The 20280-nt window shown below is 53.1% G+C and overlaps 5 protein-coding genes across 5 annotated transcripts; 2 read left to right on the forward strand and 3 right to left on the reverse strand.

The window, feature by feature from the left end:
* Positions 1-372: 372 nt before the first annotated feature.
* Positions 373-2100, forward strand: J4E83_004323 (uncharacterized protein; the record flags this gene model as incomplete). The annotated part of the gene is made up of 3 exons (XM_049331252.1): positions 373-938; positions 986-1321; positions 1371-2100. The coding sequence occupies 3 exons, from the start codon at positions 373-375 to the stop codon at positions 2098-2100; spliced, it is 1632 nt and encodes a 543-aa protein (XP_049189798.1).
* Positions 2101-7194: 5094 nt separating this feature from the next.
* On the reverse strand, positions 7195-10941 carry J4E83_004324 (uncharacterized protein; the record flags this gene model as incomplete). The annotated part of the gene is made up of 1 exon (XM_049331253.1): positions 7195-10941. One exon carries the CDS (start codon positions 10939-10941, stop codon positions 7195-7197), a length of 3747 nt encoding a protein of 1248 aa, XP_049189799.1.
* A 741-nt stretch (positions 10942-11682) lies between these two features.
* Positions 11683-13530, reverse strand: J4E83_004325 (uncharacterized protein; the record flags this gene model as incomplete). Its single annotated transcript, XM_049331254.1, has 2 exons — positions 11683-13176; positions 13261-13530. The coding sequence occupies 2 exons, from the start codon at positions 13528-13530 to the stop codon at positions 11683-11685; spliced, it is 1764 nt and encodes a 587-aa protein (XP_049189800.1).
* A 904-nt stretch (positions 13531-14434) lies between these two features.
* Positions 14435-15551, reverse strand: J4E83_004326 (uncharacterized protein; the record flags this gene model as incomplete). The annotated part of the gene is made up of 3 exons (XM_049331255.1): positions 14435-15118; positions 15196-15278; positions 15329-15551. 3 exons carry the CDS (start codon positions 15549-15551, stop codon positions 14435-14437), a joined length of 990 nt encoding a protein of 329 aa, XP_049189801.1.
* Positions 15552-17354: 1803 nt separating this feature from the next.
* On the forward strand, positions 17355-20181 carry J4E83_004327 (uncharacterized protein; the record flags this gene model as incomplete). Its single annotated transcript, XM_049331256.1, has 4 exons — positions 17355-17379; positions 17443-17840; positions 17886-18513; positions 18746-20181. 4 exons carry the CDS (start codon positions 17355-17357, stop codon positions 20179-20181), a joined length of 2487 nt encoding a protein of 828 aa, XP_049189802.1.
* Between the last annotated feature and the right edge of the window lie 99 nt (positions 20182-20280).

Below are 20280 nucleotides of genomic sequence, written 5' to 3' on the forward strand. Positions count from 1 at the left end.
GCTGCTCATGAATGGTTATATGATAAAGGTGATGAGAAGACACCAGGCTGAGGTTAGTGCAGGTGCGCCGCAAGTCAGCCTGACAAGTTGAGGTGCGGGGTCAGCTGCTGCTGCCTTGAGAGCGGTGCTGTCATTGTACTGGCCAGCATGCGAGAATGGCGCTCCCATGTTTGGCCCGGAGAAGAGTATACCATGAGCGATGTCGATGGTGTTGAGGCAGAGCGTCCCCAGAAATTAATGGGCCCACTTCCCCTAGCCTAAGCCAGGGTCCAGCGTCGCCCGGCCTTCGTGCCTGCCTGTGCTCAACTTTTAGCAATTGCACACCCTCAGCATGCTGACGCTCCCTTCTCTCTCCGCAATGAAGCGGACACGATGAACTCGTCACGCGCATTCACTCGGACGACCCAGAACACCTTCCGCAAGCCCCTCGACTTCCTCAGCAACCTGTCGCGGGGTCCTGTGCAACTGCCAAAGGACAGAAAGAGAAAGGACAGCAACGTACACCGGCGGAACAACAGCGCGAGCTCAATCGACGATACCGATCACTCAGACGTCGAGTTCTACGCGCAAATGGAGACGTCACGGCGGAGTCATTCGACGCAGAACTCGCTGTCAGAGCTGCAGCCTGCTGTGCCATTGATCGATATTGGCAGTCGCAGCACCAGTCCCTACCCGCGCAATCGAAGCGCCGCACAGAGCGAAGACGAAGATGACGAATACGAACCGGCGAGCAGTATACGGCCGTTGGTCAGCCATGACGTAGGGCGAGGAAGCCATGCCTTTCGCAGCTTCTGGCAACAAGGCGGGCCTGGGGCTTTCTTTTTCGGCACATGGAGGGGCTGGCAGGCCTGGGTGGGACTGCTGGTCTTCTGGGTCGGCGGGTGTAGTTTTGGGCTACTGCTGATGAACCGCTTCATCATGCTGACGGGCGTCTACAAGTGAGGACAGTGTCAAACTCGTGTTGGGTGTATGCTAATAACACCAGGTTTCCCTTCCCTCTCACCCAATCTTACGCCCAGCTCATCATCACGCACATTCTCCTCATACTCGTATCGAGCCTCCTACGCTTCTCCAGCAACCCGCTGCATTTCATCGGTTTCGGTGCCGCTGTGCCGCCCTCGCAGCCCGCAGCACCACAGGGAGGAGCCTTCAGAGGCAACAAGAAGCCTGGCATATACGCATTTGCGCGATGGTTATCGAATGGATCTGGTGGTATTGCTGGCGGAGGCCTGTTTGAGTTCGATTTTCAAATCGCGAAACAGGTGCTTCCACTTGCGGTAGTCTTCGTCGTGAAGGTGCTACTCAGCAACTTCTCGTTCGCGTAGGACGCCCATCACATCCCAATCTTCTCCAATGCTGACACATAGTAGCTACGCACCTCTTCCCGTCTATCAACTCGCGCGTATCGGCATAACCCCGCTCGCCATCATCTTCGCCTGCGTTCTGCAGAAAGAGAACGTCAATGGCAGCACCCTCTCCTCCGCTCTCGTCGCGACCCTCAACCTCTTCTTCGCCTCGTACCGCTCCAACGTCCGCGTTACCTGGGAGTCTGTCGTCGCCGGCGTCTTCTCCTCTATCTTTGTCGCGCTATACCCGATCCTTCTGCTCCGCACATACCGCAAGATCGTCGCTGGTCTCGTGCCTGCCGGCGATGTGCTCACCGGATACCCCAGCGGCTCGGAAGAGCCAGGCAACAGGGAGGAGACTCGCGCTTTCTACCGCACACTACACTACACGTCGCTGGTGTCGCTCATGCTCCTCACACCGATCGTGATCCTTTCCGGAGAGGTTCCACACATATACCATAACATACCCTTCCTCGATGTGCCCTTCTTCTGGGCCATGATGCTGTTCGGCGGCATGGGCTCATGGGCCGTCTTCTCGGGCACTCTGCTGCTTGTCAAGGCGACGTCTCCTTTGACGGCGACCTTTGTCGCGGTTCCACGAAGCGCATTCCAGCTGGTTGCCATCACTCTGTTCAAGGGTCCGGCGCAGACCTGGATCGGTGTGATACTTTGCTGGATCAGCAGTCTGTGGTTCCTCGTTGCAAGACGCGATGAAGGGAGGAGTAGGGATCGGTTGAGATTGGAGGGTAGGTAGCAGGTGTGTTGTTTTGGCACATCTACTTCACCATCACGTCATATGATTCTATTCTTCATTCCGAGTGTGTTGCTCCAACTTATCTTGCATAGCGTAGCATCTGATACCAATACTTATCACAATTTTATCAAGGATTTCTTTACCTTATGAACGGCCAAAGGCTGACATTACCGGCTTGCTTAGTGTGGAAATCCGCGCTCTCAAAAGCGTCGCCATGTGTTGTTCCAGTAGCGACACCGCTCAGCCGTTCCAAAAGATACCCCACTTCGCCATGAGATATATTTCATTGCTCCAGATTCGGTTCGCGTTGGTACCACGTGTTTTCCACGCAGAGCACTATATAAACCTATCCTCTGCCGGCTTTCCTCCTTCCTTCTCATCACACACACCCTCTTCTGTTTTCCAAAAAGCCATCAACGACAAGTTGATGGCTTCGAAACCTTTTCTGAACAGATACATGTCTTCTTCCGCCTTCTTTCAAAACAAACACTTCAAAAGCGCTCGTGATATGTCTCATGGTAACCGAACGCCCAGCATTCGAATATAAAGGCACGGATACCGACACGACGCCTTCGTTCCTCCAGGACAAACTCGAAGTCTGCAACTCCAAAAGATGTTAACGAGTGCATCATGGCACCAAATTGCTTGTCAACCACTCGCATGATATGGGCCGCGAATGCCTCTCCCCTTCTTCCGCACTGTCCTCTGCTGGAATATCAAAAAGACGCAAGATTTTCTGAATGTTCTGGCGGCTTGCTTCGAGTTCAAAATGACTCGTAGCCGTGATATGTGTTCTGCTCCTCTTTCTTTCTTCAACCAACTGGTCACCCCGGAAAGGCAGTTGGCTGAGCAAAATAGGAGATTAAACACGCGAATGATTGACCCAAATAAGACTGAGAAACGATGGATGAGATTTGCGCCGCCCTCCGCTAGTAGACATTTCCAAAAGCGTTATACAAGAGAATCATGTCTGGTGAGGGCTCCAAAGAAAGCCGAGAGGATCACCATGTTCTTCGTCGGCACCTTTTTCTGAACGCGGTAGTTGCAGCTGCATTACTTCCAAAACATCGGAAATCAATACTCATGTGTGGTCGTGCTGTCGGCGCGGGTATATAAACCTCTATCTTCCCCGTTGCTCAGTCTTCCTTACACAACGCTGGCGGGTTTGATCGTCCAAAAACCGATCAACACCGAGCCATGGAGACCAGAAGGAAAAGAAGGAGATTGGGATGTCTTTCCCTGTGCACCGCTGCCCGCATGCCTTAAAGGCAAGGCACAGCCTTCCGTCAAAACTCTCATTCACAACTCGATTACAGAGAATTACCAAAAGCCAAGTACAAACACCTTATGTTTCTGAGCCTTTCTTCGACTTCAAAAAAGCCAAGATGGATCTTATGTGCTTTGCTCGTTTGCGAATCGTCAGCAAGATTTTCGCCGTCCAAACACCGACGCACCGGCGCCAAACCCCATGTTTAGACTTGTTCTCTGTTTTGAAACGAGCCGAGAATTCATGGACCACGTTCGGTTGCATTTTGGTGATCCCCTCGTAGGGGTAAAGTATAGAAAGTCAGCTTCTGCCGGCCTCAAGAGGGGATTTTATACCACGGCGACCTTCACTAAACACACGAACCATGCATTCGTCTACGTTCGCTTTCGTTTCCCCTCCTTCTCCTATGCATACATTTGGTATTGCGTCTGCATACTGTCCTCATGATAGTACGAACAACGCACCTTTGAACAGTCAAACATACATCGGTGACTCTTCATTTTCTGGTAGTACGCGCAAGGTCCAACGGACGACGACATCGCAGTGCGCAACAATCGTTTTGATTCCGTCAACGAGTGCAGGAGACTTGGTAGAGATCCATATTGGCGAGGAAGGAAAGCGGAGGCAGAACTCGCCATGAATCGGAAATACTTGTTTTTTTGGAAGGAGGAGCGAACATGGCTCAAGCGGTTCGGAATTTTGGAAGCATATAAGTTATGCTGTGATGAAGGAAGAAGCAACTGGTGGTTACAGAAGACTTATATAGACATTCCCGGCTTGCGCGACTAGGCGCTAGTACAGTGCACGTGTACCGCAGTCTTGTCAAATCCACCTGGGTAGGTCGCATTGAACCGTATGAGAGAAACCAGGGCACATCCGCCGTTGTAATGACTTTCGGCACATCGCGCGATGCTGTTTAATTTTGTAGCAAGTTCTTCACCCGCCCAGGAAACATACATGTAGTGATTTGTACTTTTTGGACTCATCACCTTGTCTTCCGGTACTTTTCGAGGTTATGCAAGAGAGAGGAAGAAGGCGGCAGAAACATTCCAAGATATGAGGCTGCTTTTTGAGAAGTCGAAGGCAGAAGACATGTCGAAGTTTATTTCGATCTTAGGTAAAAAGCCGAAGCTGTAGGATGAGGGAGGAAGAATGAGATCTGCGCGGCTTTTGTACGCGACTGAGCGAGAAAAGAAGTCATTTTATCGTACATGGTTACGTTTTGGTTGACAACACATGCATCTGCTGAACGTGAGAGAAGCAGGTTCATGCATCTGGTTGTGTATACTTCGTATCATGATTCACAAGACCAGTGCAAGAGGAAAAGACACATGAAAAAGGCGATTGTAATTTTCGGTAGACGTGCTCACGCCATGGACCGACGTCGATGTGATTTTGATCAAGTGCGAGGAGTTGGACCGCAGACTCAGAGACGAACATGCAGCCTTTCAGGGTTGGCTTTCGCTTTTTGGGAGAAAGAAGACCATGAAGATCCAGTGTAGTTTGTTTTGGTAACTCTTCAACGAGGGTAGGGATAAGATACCAAGTACCACAAGCCTGAAAGAGCTTTTTATACCTTCCACAACGCAACAAGCCCCATATTATTCTCGTGGCCGTATTTTTGCGCAACATAGCGTGAAGGTATGCATGTTTTGAGAGGCAGAGACCGCCACATTTCGTCTCAACAAGGCCTTTTTGGAAGAAGGAGAAGCAGACAGCAAAACCATCGTTGTGTATATCGAATGTTTTGGTTTTTGTTATCAGGAAGTGTGGTGTAGGAGATCAGGTTCCGGAGAAAGAGAGAAGCTTTTATACACTCCTCACTCTCAAACGAGCTGGACATGTAGATATGAGTGCTGGCCTTCGACATGTACCGCTCTGCGGTAGTTTTGAAGAAGCAGAGACCGCCACATAACTCGGTTTCGTACTTAATTTGGAATGGCAGAGGGTAAAGTACTGAACGATCAGTCCAACAGTTTAGATTTTGGAAGCGCGAAGTATGATATAGAAGCTGAGGTCTCGGGGAGAAGAGAAGACCTTTTGTTCCCTCCTCACTCTCGAACAAACATTGGTTTCTGGTGACCATGTTTCTGAACGACATTTCAGGTTGTAGACCTAGGTTTTGAGAGGCAGAGACAGCCACATTTTTTCTTCGTAGTGTGTTTTGAAAGGAAGAGCAGAGCAGACAGCAAAGCCATGTATATTTCGACGGTAGCTTTGGATTTTGCAAAAGTGGAGTGGAGTGTACAAGTTCAAGTCCCACAGACACAAAAATACCTTTCATACCCCATCAGCGGACCCCGCAACGACGTCTCTCCCAGCCATGGTCGTAGAAGCGTGATCTTTAGAAGGAGAATGCCGGGGTGGACTCCAGAGAAACATTAGTTGCCTTTCTCATGGTTTTTCGAGAAACAGTCGCAGCCATGTCGAAGCTGAATAGAGTTTTCATTGTTTGGAGGAGACAATTGCTTTCTCTCATGAACCATTCGGTGTATTTCTTTGTTGCAGGAAGCGATGGAGCGGCGAAGACTTCATACATGTTATCGTCCAATGATTTGGAGGAAAGAGAAACAGCCATACAAATGTTCTTCTGTCCTTTTGAGATCGAAAACGCCGGTGGAACTATCTCATGGACAAGGCCGCAGTCGTTTTCGAGTAGGAGGAGGCAAAGACCGGGCGAATCTTCATGGGCACTTTGACTTCTGATTTTAGAGAAAAGAACGCAGTCATGAAACCACAGAATGACGCTTTCGACAGTGCGAAAGCAGCAACTACTTCTCCCACGCTCATCACTTTTATGTCTGTCAGTTTTGGTAGGTCGAAGAGGGAGAGAAGGCAAGACCTCCATCGAAACCTGACAGAACCTTTTGAGAGGAGCAGAAGCAGCAGTCATGGAAAGATGCCACTCCATTTTTTTGAGTGTCTCGAAAGCAGCGGTGCTTTGTCTCATGTATAGGTGGAAGTATGGTTTTGAGTACGTGGACAAACTCAGGGAGGAAGAGGTGGGAAGGAACTCCATCGATCTAGGCAAAGTTGATTTTGGAGGAAAGGACGCAGCCATAAAGGAGTATCTCAACCGCTTTGAATGTTTCGAAAGGAGCAGAGTTTCTCCCATGAAACTGCTTCATTCAGCTTTTGGTTGTAGTAGGTCGAACAAGAAAGACGAGGAGAAAACCCCATCATCGGCATCGACTGCAGTTTTGGAGGAAGGAAGCAGCCATCCGGGATGTCAAAGTCCATTTTGGTGTTTCAAGAGGAGCAGCTGTCTCTGACATGTGCTTTTCTCGCAGCGCTTTTGTAAAAGTCGAGGAAGACGAGGAGGGAACAAACTCCATCAAACAATGTGATATCGATTTTGGAAAAGCAGAACACAGTCATGGCTGTGTACATTTTTGTTTTTGGTAAAACACTGCGAGAGTGTGGGATATAGAAGCAAGAGTTCTACCCGCACAAAAGACGTTTATATACCCCACTCCCATCCCATCTCCGTCCCCCATCCCCCATTCTTCCATCGTTCACGTGAAACCAAATGCGACAAGCTTCAAAGTGCGCGTGAAAAAACATTCATGATTATACTAATCTTGGTATCTAATCTGAGCTCCAAAGTCCTCGTCTCCATCTCTCATCTTTCGTCAAAAAGGACCAGCCTATCTCACGCAGGGGCGCGCATTCAAAAGACGTTCATGCGCGTACGCATGTCCTGTATACCCCCAACCCACCCAAAGTCTCCATGCCATGCCATTCGAAAAAAGAAAAAAAAGAACGCCATGAATGCAACGCCCTCGTCTCCAAAAACGCTACGAAAGGCAATCTATACACACACCCACTCAAATCCGTCCACCCTCAACAATCTCCCTCCCAATCAACTCCAACTCGCCACTCTCCGCCGTCCTCCTCCTCTCCAACACCCACCTCCCCTCACCCGCCTCATCATGCTCCCGCACATACGTCACGCTATCAGCCGCACTCCCCTTGCGACTATGCCCTCTATTCCACCCACTCCCACCACCACCACCATTCGGCGTAATAGGACTAGAATTACTAATAGGACTAAGTCCCATACTCTGTCTGCGCGTTTGACCACCAGTCGTAGAAACCGTGGGCGCGGAAGGCGAAGACAGCGAAGTATCGATTGAAGGTGGATTTGGCGGACGGTTTACGTGTTGGGGGAGGAAGGGCGAGGAGAGCGGCATGGGGAAGGGGGAGACGGGGAGGGAGATGTTGGAGGGTGAGGTTGCGGAGAGGCCGCCGGGGGACATGGCTAGGGTCATGTTGTGCTGGGCGTAGAGTTCGGAGATGGGAGGGAGGAGGGGTGCTTCGTTTCCTACGCCGTAGCCGGTGGGGCTGGAGAGGCTGTTGTAGTCGCTGGATGTGAGGGTGGGGCTTTCGGGGCGGTCGTTGCCGGAGTAGGAGTCTGAGCTGGAGCGACCGGACTCGTATACGCCGTTGACGGCGTCCATGAGGCCGTCGTCATCTTCCTCGTCTTCGTTGTCGTCGTTGTGGTAGTCGGACGAAACGTTCTTGGAAGAGTAGGAGCTCTCGAGCGAGCTAGAAGGGTGCTCCTTCATGCGGTTGCCGACGGGGCTTGATGCTCGCGGTACGAACTGCATGCCCATAGGAGAAGAGTTGCGTGGGCTGTTAGCTGCACTGACTGGTAGGCTGGCAACACTTCCGCCAAAGGCACCTTTCCGTAGCTTCAGCAGAGTGTCGAGACTCATGTCTTCCTCCTCGTTTCCGGGGAAGCCATACGGGCTCATACGAGCGAGTTGTGCCAGGCCAGGGCTAGACATCGGCTGGTTACCGTCGCGGAAGTGGTTGAGACTGATGAACGAATTGCGGGTGCTGTATTCGCTGCGCTCGGTGATAGGTGTCAGATTCGGCTCTCTTACGGCGTTGCGACCGCTGACTGTACGACCGAGACCCATCCCAGATGGTCCAAAGAAGCCACCCCAAGCGCTCGGTGACTCGCCTACTGCAGACGCATAGAACCCAAACTCTTGTCCGTAGAATCCCTCGTCATCATAAGCCAGGGCTTCAGCGTTCGCCTCGGCGATGATAGGGTCATCTTCCATGGCGGAGTCAAAGTCACTGTAATCGTAGTCGTCGTTCACAAAGCCAGAGCTCATACCGTACACATCGTCGTCTTGTGGGAAGCTGATGGTGTCTACACTGAAGCGACCATCGTCAGGAACAAGACTGGGCCGGGAGTTGCTGAGTGAAGACTGGTCGTCAGCATCGAAGCTGGGCTGACCGACATCCACACTCGCTTTCCTCGTAAACCGACCAGCAGCCTCAGCGCGTGTTGCTGCATCAGCAAGAGCACTGTGATATGCGCTGAGATTCTCAAAACTGGGCACAGGTCGCTGCTGGGCGATGGAAGTCTTGTGTGCGAGCGTGGGCGAAGACTTCTCTAGGTGCTTCGACACAGTGTCGTCGTCTGCCTCGTAGCCCGTTTCCGAATTCAAGACATCGTAGGCACGCGGCTGGTGAGTGGCAGGCGCTTGCTCGTCCTCGGCAAACTTGACTTTCCTCTCGTACAATGGACCGTTGGGGTCATCGAAGACGTTTTCGTCGAACTCTGTAGGCTCAATGTCGTCCTGGTCGCCGATAAGCCCGTCGTCAAAGTCAAAGTCGTCGCCCAAGTCGATGTTCCCAAAGCTCTGTTGTTTGGCATCCGAAAGAACGGCGTTATCCGATGTCTCGGGTGATTCATCCGGAAATGATTCATGAGGCTCGTTTTGAGAAGTTGTCAAGCCTAACCCTTGCGCTTGAGGGTTCATCGCATTCTGTCCGTTCACTTGACCGCCCATCATCATCATCTGATATTGCTGGAGCATCTCCTGCGACATTGCAAATCCGATGGGGTTTCCGTTCATGTCGATGGGTGTCTGCATCTGGTTCATCGGACTGGCGATATGACTCTTATTCTGCTGTAGCGACAGAGATGAGAAGTCGAAGGTGTTCATGCCAGAGTCAAGGGTTTGGTCTCCCAGTCCACCCCCAAACTCGTCCTCCTCGCCCAGCATCGGTATTTCTTCGTCGAACCCGCCATCCATATCGTCGTAATCGTCCATGCCGTAGTCGTCGTACTCGTCTTCGACCGAATTGGTAGAAATGCGCGCCTGCTTCTTCTCCGCCTCCTTTGCCTTGTGTCGCTCCTCGAGCAGCTTCTCTTGCGCAGAATCCGTCTGACCAGATATCTGAAAACTGAACCTGGACGCTCGACTGCTAAAATGCGCAGGTAGCCCGGCTGGCTGAAACGACGGGTCGGAGACGGAGGTGGCTCTCGAGCGTGCGGGCGGTGGTGGCGACTTCGTCGACTTTCTTTTCCGCGGGGTAACATCTGTAGACACATCCAGCGGGTTCTCCGACTCTTGTACGGGCGACAGGACTGAGGAACCGCTGTCAAATCCTTGGAATGACGGTCGAGGCAGTGGAGACGTTTGTGGGGGAGGCAATGGGGACGACTGCGGTGGAGGCGGCGGCGGAGGCGAGTTCTTGGGTTGCGGCGGCGGAGGAGCTGAGCGCTCAGGTGGGGGAAATTGTACGGAGTTTCTTGCGAGAAAGTCCTTGTTCACCAGTTGCTCTGCGCGTATAGCAGCTTGCGACTGCTCGTAGCTGGTGTCGTCGTCAAAGTGCTCACGAAACACCGGTGTATGCTCTTTCTCTATCTTTGGCGGACTGGCACGACCAATCTCCTGCTGTCCCTCCCCTCCTTCTGCCGCAGTGTTGTACGAGTAGCCTCTGTTCAGTCTCGGCGCATTGAAGTCGTGTACGATCTTTCCGCGGATGCTGGGGTCGTAGTTATCGGGCATGGGGGGAACGTTCGAGGGCGAGCGTTGGGTAACGAGGGATTCGTCGGCAAGAGGATCCAGGGTCTGTCCAGACCTGCGTCGCATGAGGAGCGACATGGGGTTGCGCAGAGTCAGTCTCGATCTCGACTTGCTGGGGGCTGCCGTTGGGGTCGAAGTGCCCTTGGAACTGCCCGTGAGTTTGTCGCTGATGCCACTCAGCAGCGACGTCTGCGACTTGGAGAAGTTGGAATAGCCGGGAGAGATGACAGAGGGCGCCAGGTGGGAGGATGACTGGGTAGGCGTCTCAGACGACGGGGCGGGTTCTGACCTCTGTGGCAAGGGAGAGCCTCCACTATGCGAGCGCGCAGAGAGGGGCTTGTTCTCATAGGTGGGGGAGAAGTGGTCCTGTGTCCGCTGGGGCGGGGAGAGCAAGCTGCGATCCTGCGCCATCTTACTGCTGCTCCCCCCAGTGCTCCCCGAGTGCTGACTGGCGGTATACTGGGAGCTACCAGGCGAGGCCGCCTTGTCCAGCTTGGAGGCGACGCGTGCAATGGGCGGCAGTTGGGGCGGGTAGGGCGATATGGGCGAGCCCGAGGTGTAGCTGGCATTGTCGTTGAAGCGCGGCGAGGAGAAGTGCTCGGTGGTCTGCGCGGGCGAGGGCAGTGGAGGTGCTTGGGGACTGGGGCTGGGGACGGGCTCGGGCGAGGCCAGACTCGAGGCATTGCGCTTCGCATGGCCGGGCCTGAGCTTGGAGAACATCGACGTCCCGGACGGCGCCATGGTTGTGTTTCGTGTCGCCGCGCGGCCGCTGTCGCGCTGCGTCTAGCACGCAGAGTCGATGCCGGGCGGCGCTGGTTCGGGCGGTTGTCGTGCCTCTCAGCGAGGCCATGCACCGAAGCGCACCATGACCGGGTGGGGAGAAGCGTGCCGCGGCGTCGTTGGGGCGATATGCCGCTGGTTGCAAAAGTTGGTGAAGGGTTCCGGCGTGGTACAGCCGCGGAACGCTAGCGGGTGAGGCGCGACGGCGTCAATTGCGGCGTTGCGGTGGGAGAGCAGGGCAGCCAAGTGCCGAGTGTCGTGGCCGTCTCGTGTAGCCAGAGGGAGGGGCGCGTCGTCGTCGTGGAACTGCTCCGTCGTGGCTGGCCGTGAATGCTGATGCGACCTCCTCTCCCAACACCAAGGTTCATGCGACACGCCCGCTAGCAGGGGTCTTCCCGCACCACCACCTCCCCACTCCGACAACTGGAACGCTCTTGCAACGGCTTCGCGTAGACTTTCTGAACCCGCGAACGCTCGGTCCCACACAGCTGCTATGCGCTGATCAAGCAAAAGGATGCATGAGGTCGCTTCACTGCAAAGTCGATGATTGACAATCGGATGCTGATGACGTTGGAGCTCGTCGATACTACAAACCCCACTATAGGCCTAGACGAGTGATAAGACCGTGGCATGACATGTGCTTTTTTATTCAACGTTCATGTGAAGATGCATTAGAGCCGATTCTACCCTCCCAACATCTCACTAAGCAGCCCTCTTGCCGCCCCTCGACATCTTCGGCCTGCCAAACCTCCCAACATTCCGCTTTCTCAGTTCCGACCGCTTCGCGACTTCCTCGCCAGCCGCCCAGGTAGGCTCTGGGTCCGGTCCGTTGAGCGCCGTGTTGTATGTCGCATTAGCCGGCGTCACCTCGAACTGGATCGTGGCATTGCCCTCTCTGTAGTCACTTGTCGGTGTGCCCACAGTCAAATAATCCGCGTCAAACTTCTCTTTACCAGTCGCGATGTCGACTTGCTTCAGCGCGCGCTCGAAGATCTCAAGCGACGCAAGAGGTTGGTAGAAAGGTACCTCGTGGCCGGACTCGTAGATGCGGAGGAAAGAGAAAAGTCCTGCCTGCTTGACTTGGCCGTGCACGATGCCGTCGCTGGTGGTGATGTTGGTAAATCCAGCCTCGGAGTAGCCAGTTGCGTTGATCATGTCTGCGACGACCTGACCACCGAGCCAGTTGCAGTTGTAGTCGGCGTCGCCGTAGTACAGCATAACCTGAACGCCAGCATCGAGCAATTTCTGGCAAGCAGCGATGGTGCCAGATGGACGGTCGTCATCACCCGTGTTGCCAAATGCCGCAGAGACCGTGCTGGCACTTGATGAGAAGTTCTGGAACGCGCCAACCGCTTGCTGCACCTCCGGCAGGTTCAGATAATCCCTGAAGTAGTCGTAGGGGAACGGGTCTGGCGTCAAGAACCTCATGTCGTACTCGTCGCGTCCGCTGTAGATGTCGTAGAGGTTTTCGACCTTGGAGTAGCAAAAGTCATCTGCGGCGGCACAGACCGAGTTGATTCCCGTCTCGTAGCACTGCTTGGTACGGTCCACGCAGTTTCCTGGGCCGTAGAGGTTGTTGTACCACTCAGCCTTGACTGTGTCGTTGTACGGGTCGTAGTCGTAGGTGTTGCCAGGGAAGACGGAGTAGTTGTAGTAGGCCTGGTACTGGACAAGTGGATCGAACCACCCGTTACCAATCAGCACGTTCTCGAGCTCGATCTTGTGTGCGCCGCTGATGTTCTTCGCGTTCTGGTCGAGGAAGTAGGCGTTGAATACGGGTGCATAGTGGCCGCCGTAGCTCTCAGTAGTGAAGCTAAAGCCGTTGCGTGAGTACTGGGGGAATGCGCCCATGAATCCTTGTAGTGTCTTCCACATGTTTGGCGCCGCGCTCTCGGTGCTGTTGGCGGTCAGGGTGTGGTCCGGCTTGGAGTATGTTCCGCAAGTTCCATAGTTCTCAGCGTAGTCTGGGCAGGTCGCGTTCGGCAGCTGAACGATCGTGCTGCCGTCGCTGTAGCCGGGGATAGGAATAGAGTACGAGAACCCGACGTCTGTTGGTTGATCGATGAACAGCATGTTGCTTGCATTCGTCCACGAGTACGGATTGTTGAACGGCTTCATGTCTGGGCCAATACCACATGGTCCCAATTCCTGGAAGAGACCGATCATGGAGCTGGAGCCTGGGCCTCCATTGATCCACTGTCACAGTGTCAGTATGATTCCATGATGTTTGGAAAGAGCTCGTGGGATTTGGAGTTGTATCCGAAAGTCATCTTAACTTACCACTGTCAACGGCGCATCAGTCGGGTCCTGATTGCGCGCCTCGAAGAACCACCAGAAGATATGCTGGTCCTCCGCTACATCCGCATAACCGCTGTAGCTCTTGACACTCGGGTCAAGCTCGCAGATGCCAGCAGGTACCTCCTTGTACCGTACACTGACATTCGCATAACCCTCTTTAGTAATAAGATCCTTCGGCGCAGGAACAAACTGCGCAAGAGCACCCGCAGCCAACAAAGGCGCGGCGAGAAGCTTTCCTGTCGCGCTCTTCATCGTCGGTTCCGTTGCAAGTCTTGTCTTGGTGAGGCGACGAGCTATTCCTGTCCGACTCGATGGTTGAGTGAGTGGGAAAGAGCGAAGGTAAACAGAGAAAGAGCATCATGACGAGCACTTTCACTTTTTATTCTGGAAGCTTATGCAGGTCCGACTAGAAAGGCCCGCAGTCGTCGCGATAGCCAACTCTCACCTTCCCATGTAGGCTAAGAAGTTGCTCATCTCGGTCCCGGAGGCCGGGGTCGTGGCTATCCGCGTAGCCTGTTGCTCGTACCGGCGACGTCATGGTGTAGCTCGGTACTTGCGGTTTGCTTTTCGCGACGCGCGATGGGCGACGTCTATTTGGAGTATACCTTCTAGATCAGCCATCGCTAGAATTATACGCGATCAATGGATTGTTTCCAAGCGACCTACACATACAAAATGCGATACGGCCCATACGGGCGGACAGAGTCCATCAATCTGACCGGAGCTTGTTACCTTGTTAATTGAGTGAGACGCTACGAAAAGCTACCCCGCTATTCCGTCCAAGCGCGCATTGGCAAGAGCTTGTGCAAGCTTGCATGGCTTGATAGCGGTCATGGCGATAGTGGCAGACTATCTAATCCTATATGGGCAGGTAAGTAGCACCGATTAACCGAACATCACCGGTCAGCTTCATGTCTTCGGCGCCGCGTCAAAAGTCATTTCGGTGTAATCATTGTATAAGACGGCTTGTAATTCCATGTCACGGAAAGGGGACATCACGCGATGGGTCGGAATCGGTGTTCAGAACATATCTCATTGGGCTTATGCCATTACAATCGTTGTGTATTCGTATCCGTCACTTCGTATGCAATCGTCAAGTCCTCCAACGCCTCTTACTCCATGTCATGCTGAGATGCAATTCGAGGTGGACGCTCATCTACAATACTGTACCGAAGCCGAAGGTCGTCTTGATGCTGCGCACGTAGTACTGGTCCCAGTTGGTCTTAGTGGGCTCCTCCTGACCAACTGGTACACCCTTCCACTCGACCCTCATAACCGTCACGGCATCAACATCGTTTTGATCAAACCATATCGACAGTGTCGAGTAGTGTCCCGCAGGCCATTGCGCAAGTCGCCATTTCTGGACGATGTGTGTGGGTTCTTGGAGCTCGGTGAACTCTCCACTGACGTTTCCGCCAAAGAGCTCAAAGGTACCGCCAGGCTTCGCGCCTGTGAAGTTCCTTGGGGGTGCCCGTGTAAACGCAGCGATGCGCTGGGGGTCCGTGAAGGTCTGGTACAGGTTCGCCGCGTCGGTGCGGAACTCTGTGCTGTCGGTGATGGTGGTCACATTGACAACAGCACCAGAGCTGCTCTTTTGAGAGCCAGATGCCTCCGTCTGGGAGGTGGATTTGTTCACGCTTGAGCTCGAGTATACCTTTGGGGCCGAGAAGCCGCTACCGGGGTTCGCACCTGGCGCGTGTTGGATATCCTTTCCGTGTTCCGCCATGACCGCTGGCGCAAGCCCTGTGAAACTTGTTCGCAGTTGCGGTAGGATCTTGGATCGTACTAGGTCCTTTACGGGTTGTTTGCTCGCTTCGTCGGAGTAAACGTCTACCTCAAACTGTGACAAGACATTAGTGACTGTGTACACTGGCGGGTGCGAAGAGATAAAGGACGGTGCCAGCGAAGGGAACATACGACATACTCGTCTTCCTCCGTGTCGTGAGCGACTTCCGGGACGGTAATGGTGCCGCTAGCCTCTTCGCCCTCTTTGTTCTTGCCTGCCGACTGAGTCAGCGCGACCAAGAAAGGCAGCTGAGAAAGAACGTACCTGAGTATTCGAGCTTCAGCTTCACGTCGAAGATGGTGATCACTTTGCCTTTGCGTTGGCTCACGTCTACGTCTCCATCCATGCTAACGACCTTGTCGATCTTGGCTGTGACGCCATCCTGCTCAGCCGATATTTGCGTGAGCTCCTTGTCAAGATACTCGCGCGTCCATCCTGACACATCCTTGTTGACCCAATGCCAGTTGTTCGGGTTGTGGAGGACCATGGTGATGTTCGGCGGCGCGCTCGATCTCGATTCAATCTCTGTCAGGAAGTTGTTAGCTTCGGCCTCTCATACTATGTAGAAAAACACGTGTAGTGGGAGATTGTCAGAGGGCGACTCGTAAGTCTAAGCAGCTGATCCGCATATAAAGAGTACAAGTCTTCTCAGACTGGTGCCAGCTTGTGTCTCATCATTCAAGGATTGGTAAAGGGTGGTGAATACTTACAAATTGTAGCGCTCAAGCTGGAACGGATCTCTACAAGCGACAAATCAAGGCGCAGGTGCAGAATGTTGAAGGAGTCGAGGTGTTCATGCGAATTATGTAGAGGGGAGCTCGAGGCAGAAGTTTCTGGAACTGATACCACAAAGCGCGCTATGCCCGGGCCGACCGAAGCTCCGCTCGCGTTCCTTGGCCCGAGCTCTTTGCAGCAGCGGCAGCAACGTCGATGCATGCTGCTGGTCGCGACGCTTCCACTCACTCCAAGCGTCTTCACGAGAGGATGCACTCAACGGTTGCTAGGTAAACGGTTCAAGTTCGATAAGAAGCTGTCACATTCGACATTGAAGAAACTTTCGGGGCTTCACTAGCGGACAGGATACAAGTATTGGCCGGCAATCTCGAACTCACCCATTGCAACATGGCGTGGGATGTTGCCTAGGTGATCCAATCTCACTTCCTCTAGAATCGGGCCATTGGGATGTTCACCTGGACGACCGCTGAACGGGTGTCTTCACTGCCATCTGCACGCGGCATGTTGATCGCATTGAGTTTGAGACCAGGGTTTAGCGCACGGCCGGGAGAACGCGCTGGGGGTTCGCGCTGTGTTGCCATCGTCTAACGGCGAAGAAATTGATGTCATTTTCATTAGAGGATACCGAGGGTGGAGTATTTGAAACCCCTTAACCCCAAGGTAGAGAAGCGCACCTGCCTTCGTACCGTTTCGTCTCCTGCTAGTACCTGGTGTTGCTTGCAGCTAGAAAGTGCGACCGTGTATCTCGACGCGCAGAACCTTGCGACCACCTCTTCCAGGTTTCCCCTCCACACCGTTGCTTTCTTTTTCGCGGCATTCGCACGTCAGATTCTATAACACACTGGGCGCGTCCCTCATTTCCTTCATCGCGACCGTCTTTGCACGCACGCCAAGTACTACGCCGCCTGGGTGCATGCGCGACGCGTCTTATCAGCGACAAATCGCTTTCAACCCCTCCGGACCATCGGCGCGCACATATCGTTCCTTCCCTAGCATCGCGAGCGGCACAGCAAAGGAATCTGCTGCTTTTAAAATCACTCGCTTCCGGTATGTATTCTCATGTTCCCTTTCTTCTCTGCCATGCCGAACCGTGCGGGAAGTTTTAAAGTTCTGTCACCTGTCATTAGCCGTGCGCGAGGCTGTGCACGCAAACGAGCGTGCCATACAGACCATGGAGCATTCCAGCATTGGTGTCACGACACTGTCTGGGACAAATCGGCCGGCAAGACATTTGAGACGACAGTACTGGTCCATGCACGATGGAAGCATTGCTCGACCTCTGCAATGGGACCTACAAGTCAAACATCTACGGCAATAAACATGTATTGTCTCAGACAGCGTTTGCTCATCGCATCATGTGCCGCTGCAGCCCAAGCTTTTTCTTGCACAGAGATTTACCTATATAGCATATGCAGAGCGTGCGACATCTGTCCTCCCGCACACATTGCTAACTCCTCGTTGCAGTAATAGTAGACCTCCACAGTCGCGATCGTAACGCCTTGAACCATCTGAGATGGTGGCGTCCGTTCTCCAACCAAGCACCTCTCGGGCCAACATGGTGAACCCGAAGAAAAGACCAGGTGAGTATCACATCTTAAGGTCCTATCCAAGACCGGCCACTGTGCAGACACTGACCACTACAGCTTCCGAGCAAGCACAGCCAGCGAAGTCAAAGGCAGTACGCCCATCCGCAAAACGGCGGGTAGAACGGAGAATAGCAGGATATCAAGAATATCTTAAGGGTAATACGAAGGACTTTGTTCGTCACGATCCAGCAACGGAAACGTTGCCCGATCTACTCGCCTACGATGATGAATTTATGAAAGCCGAGAGGGCTTGCCTGGAGATTCCACAAGACTTCATCCTAGCTGTTAAGCCAGACAAGGACCCGCAACTAGCCGCAAGTCTTAGACCCAAACTCAACGAGGTGATGGACGAGTACCAAAGCGAACCCGAGCGTGTGGCAGTCGTCGGCAAGACTGGGCAGGGGAAGTCGAAATTGATAGATGCTATCTTGGGCATCGATGGGATTGCAAGATCGGTAAGCACGACCTCCCCAAAGCATCACGCCATCTAACTTTTCTAGGCGGCAAGCGGCGTGGCAACAACTCGCATTCCAATTGTATATTCACCACGTCGAGCGCACATACAAACACCCTACGAGGTGAGACTGGAGCTTTCCGGCAAGATCGACTGTCGAGATTCAGTACAACAGCATCTTGCCAATCTTGTAGCGAACCTAAAAAGATGCGTGGAAGGGCCCGTAGAGCTTGACGATCAAGGCCAAGACAGTCTACGGGCGCTTCAGAATCTGTTCAGCGACATTCCAGAATTCGCATCGAACGAATCTACTTGGACATTCCTAGGATATGATGTCAATTCGCACAAATTCTCATCAGTAGCGAAGCAAAAGGATGCTTTTGGCCAATGCGTCAAGTGGGCTGAGGACCGGCGCCAGAAGATCGCCAACATGTCCGCACAGGGTATCTACGCTACCAACGTGACGGAGCTGCGGAGAGAGCTCGCGCAATTCAGCGACGATCAAGCCAAGATGGACGACACCAAACTTGGTTTCAACCCCTCTGCGCTCGTAGAGAGGATTGAGGTCTTTGGTGACTTTCGGATTCGCTACTCGATCGGCGACTGCCCCGGACTACAGGACATCAACAAGGCAAGCTTGTGCCCTTCCCAGGTTGACATCGCTCAAGCTAACCGTGTGTTGATAGGACCGTGAAACAAAAGCGAACCGATATCTTCAGGACTGCAAAGTAGTCATAGTCGCTGAAGAAATCACGAGAGCTGGCGATAGCGCGTTTCTTGACCACTTAATTAATGACCGTACTACAAGGAGACCCGATCAACGCATCATCATCGCCTTGACAATGGGAGAGTCCAATCTGAACCCATCGGATCGCAAAGATGCATTATTCAACCAACATGAGATAGCTGATCTCGACTGGCTAGCCGAACGTAAAGCCGAAACTCGGAGAAAGAAGGACAGCTACGCGCCAACAGACTATGCGCAAAGAGACCACTGCGCCCGCGAGATCGCTTTCATGACCCTCGAAGAGAACGAAATATGTGCCCGAGAACGAGGTCGTCGCATCAGCGACAGGCTGAGGGAAAGATTCGCAAAGCAGAACGAAAATTTGACAGTCATGACGACTTCGGCAAAAGACTACATGGAGCATGTCGAGGGCTACCACCAGTACACCGACGAGCATCTGCCGCTGTCCGTTGAGTCTACCCAAATCCCCAATCTATGCAGGGAACTCGCTGCTATCGCCAATGAACGGCTGCAGAAAGATCTTCTTCGCTTTTACAGGCGAACACTACCCGAGCTCTTCAGCTATATCGAGCTCGCTTGCAGCACGACTTCCGGGCCGGTGCAGACAGGGCCCAGGTTCAACTTTGAAGAATTCGCATCCAAATTGTTGAAGCCGCTCGAAGTCTTCCTCGACGTTTTCGAAAATGAACTCATCCTTCCGAGGATTAAGAGCATGAGAGAAGGAGTCGGCGATTGGAAGAACGAAGGTCACCATAACATCAACAATGTTTGGCGAAAGTTGCATGGCAACGCCGTACGGTGCTACTTGAACAAGCTAGGCAACCACCGGACAAAGGGACTGCCGAGTTGCAGTTGGAACATTACGCTTCTGGGTCCTGTCCAGAAGACGCTCGACCCGCTGTTCAAGGAGCTAATCGCAGAAGCACCCTCCAGGCTGGGTAGCCTTGCATACCAGCTAGAAGGAGTCGTGGACGACTTCCTGGAAGCCCTTCGCGTTGCCGCCGAACAGCTCGACAGCAAGAATTTCGTAGCGAACCTTGACGACAAGAAACCGCAACTCTACAAGATGTATAATGTTGTCGGCAAAGACCTCATGATATTCCTTCGGCTGTTCCGAGGACGTCTTACTGAAGACGGCAACGGTGACTTCTTTCCCCAAAAAATGAAACCGGTCTACACTGCCACATTACGGGCAAAACCGGCGGGCAAGTTGACCATGAAAGAGGTGCAGATGCAGACACTGGAAGCGCGCATATGCGGAAAGAACAGTCCCTACGACCAAATGGTCGACATGTTTGAAACCGCTTGGAAAGCCAAGAAGATAGCGTTGTTGGAGATTGGCAGACAAGCTATTGCGTTCCACATAGCAGAGATCAAGGCGTCGTACAAGCAACTCTGCACTCCTGAGCTGCAGGATAATTCCATGACGCTGCTGCGCGCTGAGCTGGAGCGCAAGGTTGGCGTGGCGAGGGAACAGTGCAAGGGACCTATTCTGACTTCTCTTCTGGAATGCGGGCTTGATCCGAACTTGAAGAAAGTGAAGAAAGAGAAGAAGGTGAAGAGAGAGAAGAAGGTCGCGAAGGTGGAGAAGTAGGCAAATGGAGTGTGGAAATGGTAGTGAGATCGGGTGTATACCCAGGGTTTGCTTTCATGCGTCCGTTCAGTTCAGGTATGATACCCACGATGGGCGGTA

This window comes from Alternaria metachromatica, assembly GCF_023757995.1.
Source record: "Alternaria metachromatica strain BMP 0045 chromosome Unknown scaffold_7, whole genome shotgun sequence".
Taxonomy (NCBI): domain Eukaryota; kingdom Fungi; phylum Ascomycota; class Dothideomycetes; order Pleosporales; family Pleosporaceae; genus Alternaria; species Alternaria metachromatica.